This window comes from Micromys minutus, assembly GCF_963924665.1.
Source record: "Micromys minutus genome assembly, chromosome: 1".
Classification (NCBI taxonomy): domain Eukaryota; kingdom Metazoa; phylum Chordata; class Mammalia; order Rodentia; family Muridae; genus Micromys; species Micromys minutus.
In genome coordinates, this window is record NC_137969.1 from 166829093 (window position 1) to 166838414 (window position 9322).

The 9322-nt window shown below is 44.6% G+C and overlaps 1 protein-coding gene across 1 annotated transcript; it reads right to left on the reverse strand.

The window, feature by feature from the left end:
* Positions 1 to 6999: 6999 nt before the first annotated feature.
* On the reverse strand, positions 7000 to 9068 carry LRATD1 (LRAT domain containing 1; the record flags this gene model as incomplete). Its single annotated transcript, XM_080916066.1, has 2 exons — positions 8941 to 9068; positions 7000 to 7914 (listed from the first exon to the last, which is right to left on the reverse strand). The coding sequence occupies exon 2, from the start codon at positions 7876 to 7878 to the stop codon at positions 7000 to 7002; it is 879 nt and encodes a 292-aa protein (XP_080772192.1). The 5' UTR covers positions 7879 to 7914; positions 8941 to 9068.
* Positions 9069 to 9322: the final 254 nt, after the last annotated feature.

Consider the following 9322-nt stretch of genomic DNA (forward strand, 5'->3'; position numbering starts at 1 on the left):
AAAGCTTTTAAACTATATATAGTTAGTCTCTTACAATTTGTAATATAGTGCAATATGAAACGTTCACCATTGTAGCTTGTTTCCTAAATAGAAGTTAGCCTCCTACTGAGTAATATATAGAGAGTGTCACATATAAGTTCATGCTCACTTTCTGGTTATCTCAACTGTGGGAAGCCATCTCTTCTATTGTTAGGCTTTTCCATCCATTAAATAAGACTTGATAGTGCTAGGCTTTGCAATGACAAAAGAGAGAACAAGTTACATAATATCCTTGTCCCCCATAGAATAAACAGCAGTGAGAGAAAAGACTTGACTGACATTTATCACAGAGGAAAGAGTGTACAGGTGTAACCTAAGAAAAGTACAATGGAAATTTCCAGAATAAAATGATCAAAAACACTCAGTAGGTTTGGGTAGATCTTGGTCCTTGAAAGGTGAATAAATATGGGTTTGTCATTCTAGAACTGAGACAGGAAGACTGAAAAAAAAAACATAGAAAGATAGGAAGTCATGGAAGCCTCAATTAAAATTACATGTTCTACAAATGTAGGCGGTTTGGGTCTGAAAGTTGTAGCACATGCAACTGGGTATGGGCAGATTCACACTTTGGAGGACTGTGATTGTTCCACGAAAGTATTTGCTGATGAATCTGGTGAACAATGAAACTGTCTGTGGAAGATCACCATGGACACAAGTATTTAGAAAGAAGAACCATGGGGTAGAGACAAGTGAGTGTACCATAAAAACAAGGCTATATCATGTAGGGACCCAAACAAGGCAAATTGCAGGTATAAATAAAGCTACTGGCATATAGTGTTCCTCAGTGTATGTAGAAAATACTCACCACAGACAGAAAATTCAGTGACATATCCCATAAAGCACAATCAAATTAAAGGGTAGAGATGCTCTCACATCCCATTTCCTCAGGACTTATAGGTTACGTGGCTCCTCATACAGTCTCTGCTTGTCTTTGGATATGAACACAGTTTGGGTCAAAAAGACACAAAGGGAATGTGAGACCCCTCATGCTCTGGGTAGGAACTAAATGCTCTTATATCAACAACACTAAACCCCAGGTCTACAATAAGATGATTGTCATCTAATTTCACTACACATCACTTCTAAGATGAATATATTCTATACATTGGATTATTTTATATCATTACAATATAATAAAATGCAGGTATCCTCAAACAACTGTTTGCCGCTTGTCTGGAATTTTAATCTAACTGAAACACCTAGAGTTTTGTGAGTTGTATGTGACAACACTTTCCTGAACCTTGTGCTTCCTTTTGTTCAGAACTCTCAGCCCTAGAGACAAGTTACCACTGGGTACCAAAGGACAGAATATGTGTACTGTTGTTAGTGACAACCTGTGACAAAATTATCTTCAGCGACTCCCCCACATTTGTATATTGTTTACAAGAATCTGAAGACTGAAGGCACTGGACTGAAGTCACACTTAGTGAATAAGTTAGCGTGCTTCAGCATTCCCGCAAGGAGGGAATCTTTGCATTTATAATTATTTGTTTGTTAACACAGATATCAGTATACTTACAATAAAATAATCTCATGTTTCCCATTGAGGCATGAACAGATTACTAATAACTGGATTGATATCACAGACATATTGTGACTAGAAGGAAAATAGTAAACAAACTAATAAATAAATAAATAAATAAATAAATAAATAAAGTCAAATATCATCTTACTATTTTGTTTGAACTCCGAGTTGTCCCTTTGATGGATTTTCAAAGTGTAGCTCAAGATGGCTCCAGCTTATACTCCTTTGCCTCAGTACCCAGAGGTTTTCATGATAAAGATGAAGTATGATCCTGCTTTCCATTGACTTTTGAAGCATTTATTTTGAACTGGAAATGAAGGTATTGCCTCTATTCATATGTAATATTTCAAGAATAACTACCCTTTAGATAAAACTAAGTTCAGAACTTATGTTCACCGACAAAAAAAATTGGATTATAAAAGCCAGAAGCATAGCAATTATTTTACTGTGTACCAATGAGTAATATTTATTTTAAAATATATATATCCTGACCAAATGGCATCAAATCTAATTATCCCAGGGAGGTAAGCATGTAGTCCCTTATCTTTGCCTACAAAGAAGAACATTTTTTGTTTCTTATGATTGTAGCAAGAGCTACAGTAATGACCTTCCTCTGAAGGAATAATCTTGTCCTTCCCTGCGAGAGAAATCTCTCTTTGAGGTGAGATGGAGATAGATGGGAGAGTTCAGACTCAAAATTTTGAGTTCGCTTTTGCCTTTCTGACCAAAAGATGAGAGAACAGCTTTTGCTTTTCTTGGATCCCTTAGTTTTTAGAAGCAAAACTCTGCATTTCATATGAAGCCCTGAGGCCTAATCGTCGAGAAGGAGGCTTCTCTGCCAATTTCAGCTAAGGAAGCTGTCTCTCCTCCACACCTAAGGCCAATCCTGAGCTTCTTCAGTCAGAATGGAGAGTAGGTACCTCCCGTTGAAATGCTTTCCAGCCTAGAAAACTGGTTAACCCCTGCAGTTCATGGCCATCCTATTTATTCCATTATGTTCTCATCTTTGAATCTTTCTTTTGCTTTTGGTTTTTATTTTTAATTTTTGTTGGTTTGTTTTTTACTTTCAGCAAGTGAAACTCAGCTGGAGGTAGTGGCACATTCCTGTAATTTCAGCATTCAAGTGGGGTAGGCAACGGGAACATTGTGAGGTTGAAACCAACAGCCTGGTCTACACTGAAAGCTGCCGGCTAGCCAGGATTACACAGTGAGACCCTATTTCAAAACACAAGCTAAAAGTAAAAGAAAAAAAAAGAGAGGAAAAAAGGGGAGACACGGGAGACATGTGTGTGTGTGCACACTTGTGCCTGCACACAGGAAAAGCTAACTGCATAAATCACACAGCTGTTGTTTGTACTTGGTTTTAGTCACAGCATGTGTTCCCAACTGCCTATGAATTACATTAACTATTAACCCCTGGACATTCTGCCTCCTGTTTCTATAAAATCTTAAGTCACTTCCCATCTTCTCTTTAAAAAAAACTGTGTGTGTGTGTGTGTGTGTGTGTGTGTGTGTGTGTGTGTGTGTGAATGAAATGTCTAGCTAGTGGCAGAAATTTATATATGGAAATATTCATTATTATATTATTATAGACAGGTACATAGCAGAATTCTTCTCACAGCTGAAACTGTTCAGTGAAAATGAACTGACAGTTTTAGGTGAAATATTATCTAGCTGAAACTCCTTATTTCAAAGCACCTGGTAATCTGTGGGTTTTCATGTGTAGCCTTTTGTGAATTCTGAAAATTGTCTCTTCAAACAATTACAAGCCAATATCTCAATCTATTGTAAGGAAAGCCATGAAGGGTCCATAGCTCAACCATGCATGGGGAGGGCCCAAGTTCTAGCTCAGCACCAACAGTAAAAATAAAAAGCAGCATCAGGGGGCTTGGAGGACATACATGTAGATAAGAGAAAGTCAGGGGCTTTATTATCATTGGATAACTTACTATTCAGTTTACTTCGGCTTGGCTTTACCTTGTGTTTTAGGTGACTTGGTCCTTTAACTCTTACAGATGTTGGAAATAAAACAGATGCAATCACTAGAGGATGCTAGAAGATCACGAGGATGAGTAACTGAGTGCTCAAGAAATTAATTATTTTGTAAATATCAATAAAATATTTTTCTGACAAATGTCCTTTTTCAAACAAAAGTGTTCATCAAAGACACATGATATTAAAGGGGGAAAAGACAAATAAAAAGTCATGTAACATCAATGAACTTAAAACTTGCTTCTGTGTCTGGCAAACTATTATATTTTGTAATTGCAGATTAATGAATATAACTCATTTACATTTGAAATGCTGAAATAAAGGTCACTTAAATTGTTAAAGACCGAAGAACACTTTATACCCATTAATTTAGCTCATTGGTACAGTTGATTTTTTTTGTTTGTTTGTTTTGTTTTAGTGCAGTGTGTACAACTTCTACAGGATTTCTTTTTCAATAAAAACACACTTGGAAAGGAACGACACTGGAGGGCTTTATTTATCACAAGTTTGCCTAGCTCACCTTTCCCATCTGTTTTATTTATTTTGTTTGTTTGCTTGCTGAATGCAGTAAGTTCATCTGCATTTTAAATTTCTCTCTCTCTCTGTCTTTTTTTTTCCCCCAGGTAATAGTTTGCTCTTCAGATATAGCTCTTAGCAGGGGAGAAATGATAGGGGTGGCCTCTACCCTGGTAAGGGCAGAACAGAGTTCAGCTTCATCCTCTTCACATCATGGGGGTTACTACAGAGCTCCCAAGGTCAACAAAAACTAAAGCCTCTTTAATGTTTTTTTGCAAATGTTAGAAGACTCATGGCTTAATTCCTCCAGCCAATACAATCTAGAGAAATGGAATTGGCCCACAATAAAATTCAAATGACCTATACAAGGGGATCTTTGACCTTAGAACCCCATTTTAATTTTTTTTTGATCAGTGTTTTATTATTGTTAATTTGTAGAAGTATCATCCACCAAGACCTAGGTATATCATTCTAATAACAAATGCTATTTCTCTGTCCCAATCTGGTTTTCACTGCGATCAGGTTTCAGGAGGTATAAAGTTTATGAACAGTTCCTTTGTTAGCATGGCCCTCTTAGAAAGCATATAAATACCGTCAAGGGAATAATTCAGTTTTGTTTGTGAGAGAGGCTGATGAGTTCTCTTGCCCACTCAGTGACACAGTGTGAAGAAGGAGTCCTGTCGGAACCAGTGCTTAGGACGGTGTTTAATTCAGCAGGGAGCCAAGATACAGTTGTAGGACACAGGAAAGGATACGGTGTGTGTAGACACAAGAAAGAATTTCGGTTTATGGTCATCAATCTGTCATTTGCCAAACGACTAAGTTAGAGAAATGAAGGAGTTCCAGTTCTCCATACATGCAAAGGTTAAGTTTAGTCGTTACAAAAGTTTCGCTGTTGTATGTGCTGAAAGAAAAGCATAAGCAGTTTTAAAAAATAAATCACTCGATTGGCTTCAGAAAAATACTTTAGTTCATATTTCATTGATTTGACCTTTTGACTCAAGATCAGAGAATGAATCCAGAATGAAAACAAAATGAAACAACAAAAGTCCCCAGAAAACAGAAACAAACCATTTACATGTCTCTACCAGCTAACTTCCATTAGTTTTTATTGCCTTAGTTTTGAAATGCCACACAAGTGGCTTTCGTGTTTGCTGTTCAACTAAACCACAGTATTCAATTGCTTGCAACCATTAGCTAAACACCAGTATCTGACAAAGTCCCTCAAGAGAGACTGTACACCTTCTAAAGTGTGTCTAGCGCATAGAATCAAGTAACGATCAGTTAGGCTGGGGTTGTCCCCCTCAGAGAAAAAAATCCACAAACTCTTGCCCAAAGGAAGGAGCTGCACATAACCTTCATGTTTAGAAAGACACACATTCTGTCCTGCTTCTAAGAGTGCTTCCCTGTTCTCAGAAATAAACAGCAGGACAAGCTACAAAAGAAGGCCCCAAAGCTCGTGAACTTTAGATTCCTTTCAAGAGGGATCAAGAGGTGAGGGGAGGGAAAGAAATGCAAAGATGGAATGATAGCATGAGGAAAAGAACCCTTGTGGAACTTGCTAGCAATTTTCACCAAAGCAGCAGACCTTTGAACTGACAAAAATTCAGTATACTATACATACTAATAACAGCTCCACCGTCGCAGGCCTGCTTTGTAAAGCCAGAAAGAAAAAAAAAAAAAGTAATAATTATAATATCCCCAAACAGAATTCTCATAAGAGTTGAGAAAAACCAGAGTGAAAGCAATGTCAGCTAAGGTCTTAGCTAAATTCCACTCCTAATGGCCCCCAGTATTTAAGCTATCATGGATTAAAGCCATGAAAATAAAAATTTCAATTTGAAATTTCATTAGCATGTTGCTAAAAATGATCGAGAGAAGCGTCAACACTATAGGCTTTGTTGATAGAGTTGGAAAACTGCTGTTTCATTTTTACAAACAATCTCCACCTGCCCCCCTGCCTTCTAAGATCTTCTGGTTAGGAAAAGCCAAACTAAAGACACTGGCTAGGCTGTCCTAATGCTGGTTTCTGGAATGTTGTAGATCTCCCCTGTCTCCTTCCCCTTCAGTCTCTTGGAAAACAGGACTCTGTGAGTGAGGAGAGAAACAATCAAGGACTTCCGAGCAAAAAGCCTCCTCCTTCCTAAGTTCAAGTGCCCACACACCAGGTGAATTAGCCCCTTTTCTGGAGCTGACAGGCCCTTCTCTCCCAAAGAAGTGCTTCAGCCATTTTCCCCCTGGGACCCAGAAGGCTTTCCTTCTGGCAAGTGTCAATCAAGCCCAGGATGGCATCTGCTTCCAGTTGTACAAAAGGGAAGCCAAAGCTATCTAGCTCAGCCCGGAGCCTGGAATGCTTTGTCAGGAAACGCTGGGCTGGAGAGCTGAGAGACAGTTCCAGGCAGCCTCCAGCCTCAGGGTAACCTGGAGTCCCTGAAGTGCTCCCAAGTACACAGAGACAGGCTTGGTTTCATGGGAATTCTGATATCCCGGGACACATTCACTCTTCACTCGGGAGTTGAACTGTGTCCCAAAAAGACTAATTCTCACCTCCGAATGGTGTGTGAGTGTGAATCTGGGGGTGGTGATGACAGTTCCCTGTGACTAAGGATATTTGTTCTGTCTGCTGAAGAGTCACTGACCATTGGCTCGCTGGAAAGGTAGTGTCCTTGCTCTCCTTTTGCCCACTCCCTCTTTCCCTTTCACAACCCAGGGGAGAGGTGTAGACTCGGTTACCCTGGCAAGGCCACCAAGACTAGGGCTGTCGTAGGTTTGCACAGCTGTGCCAGCCCAGTGCTGCGGGGGTGGTTAGTTCCTGAAGCTTCCAGCCGCTGGCCATGGGCGGGCGCCTTAGGGAGGCGTGGAGTGCAGAACTGCGGGGACTGGAGGGGAGCTCCAGGCGTGGGAAGCAGCGCGCCAGGCTGCCGAGGCTACTCCTTGTCGTCCACAAAGTCCTCAAGCTCCTGAAGCACTCGCAGGCGGCCACTGGCGTCTATGCGACGTTTCTCGCGGATGAGGTCCTCCAGGCTGTGGAACCGGGCGGTGTGGACTTTGTTCTCCTCCAGATGCACCTTGAGATAATACTGCTGTTGCGGAGGCTGCGTTCCTGCGGGGACCTCCCCGCCAGCCTTGAACTCGCGCTTCCCAAAGCGGCACCAGGCAGCGAAGCTCTCGGAGTTCGTCCAGCAGATCTCCTCGCTCTTGAGGCCCAGGTGGCCACAGGCGTTCTGCACCACCAGCTCGGCCACCAGCGGGCGGTAGCGGTACCAGCTATTCACCACCCGGCCCACGTTGGCCGCGCCCGCCTGGTACAGGCTGTCCTGGCGGATCTCGCCTTGGTGCAGGTGGATGATCTGCCCGCCGCCCACGTAGACGGCCCAGTGAGGGGCTGGCGCGGGCTGCTCGGTCGCCGGCTGTAGCCACAAGAGCTCTAGCAGGTCGCCCGGCTCGCAGATCGCGGGCAGCGCGGTGACCGCGTAGACACTCAAGTCGGCGCCCTGAGGGCCGCCGGTCACTTTCGAAAAGATGCATTCCTGGCCGCGGAAGGCGGAGAACTGAGTCTCGTTGAGGACGAGCTGGTGCAGCAGGTGGTGATGGTGACGGCTGGGGCTCTCTGGGCAAGGGCTACAACCTGGGGGGCCCTTCACGCCAAACTTGTCCGGCTGCCCGCGTTCGTCCAGGTCCTCCTCCTCATCCGAGAAGAAGTAGGCAACCCCGACACGCAGCTCGTCCTTCTCAATCCCAGATGGGTCCCCAGTGGGCAACTCACTGTAGTTGAGGTGGGTGATGCGGTCCAGTTGGTTGCCCATCAATGAGGCGGCGAGGCCAGGGCCAGGAGCTGAGATCTGCCGAGGGAGAGATGACACCGTCAGAGTCCGGGCTGACCCTCCTGGTGTCCCCCTCCCCAAGGCCTTCAGTTCCCCAGGGGTCTGCAGCTTGCCTTATAACCTGCACTGAAGAGACCTGCTACAGCCAACTTTGCAGATCCTCCCTGGGGTCAAAAAGGGGCGCCCAAAAGAAGGCACCAGTCTCAGGGGCCAGAGCAGACACCACACCAGCTCAGCCAGCTTCTGACTCTGCCCAGGAACCCTGCCTGGTAACTTCCACAGGAGAAACCGCAGGCGGGCTAAAGAGCATCTAAGGTTCGAGTGGGCGCAGAGAGCGCAGGTTGTGGCAGGGTGGGAGATGGTTACCCAGAAGGAAGGAAGGGTGTCAAGAGAAGCCCCAAAGCCGGAAGCTAGAGCAGGCTGAGCTCACATTGTGGTCGCCATCCTCTGCAGCCCACCTACTCATTTTGGACTAGGTCACACCCCATTCCTTACAGCGGCTTGCACAATGCCAGCCTCGTTTGCAGGCATTCAATTGACATCAGCAACATTTTTGCACACTTGGAGTCCAGACACTGACAGCCTGGTACAAACACCCACAATGCTAATGTCATACACCCACAATGAAACATTTTGGAGACCACACATTGGCACCATCTACTCCAATTCCTACACAATTCCGGACGTACGCCTGCACACTTACTTGCCAATGCACGTACAGTCGAGCACTGGGGCACACCTGCCCACGCAGGCAGGTACACTCTTGCCCTCTCCTTGCTTGCGTTTTCATAGAACCATTCAGACTGCGCCAGGGCGAGGCTGCTCTATCTAAAATAACCTAACAAAGGGACAGGGGAGGCAAGGCAAAACCTATGGAGAGTATTAGTGGTGTGTTGGTGCGTGTGTGTGTGTGTGTGTGTGTGTGTGTGTGTAAAGAGGTCTACTTTCAACCCAAAGAGCCCCTCTCTTCAACCAAGCACACAATCCACACAATCGGACGAAGAAAAACCATTTTATAAGGCAAAGAAAGCGGCTTTTCCGTACCCGTGATTTCCCTGCGCCCGAAACCCCAAACTCCTTTTAAAGTCTCCAGGTCCCCATGGGTGCTGTGGAAGCGGCAGGGACGACTGGGTCCTGGAGGCGCGCGGGACTGCGGTTCAGATCTATCCGGAAACAAGCGGTGAGGTGAGGTCTCCAGAGCGGTGCGGGTGCGCTCCGTGTCTACGCCGGCTTGGGCGTCTGCTCCCCCTGGCAAGTCCTGGCTCCACTCCGCTTTCCTACAGCCGCGCGGACGACTCTTAAATCCCCAGCACAGCCGTTTTCCAGGCCCGCCCCGGAACGCGCCCATTGGCTAGGACTCTCCCCGGAGCCCTGCCAATCTCTGCTGTGGGTGGAATCAGGGGCGGGTTTCCTTTGTGCTCCGCCC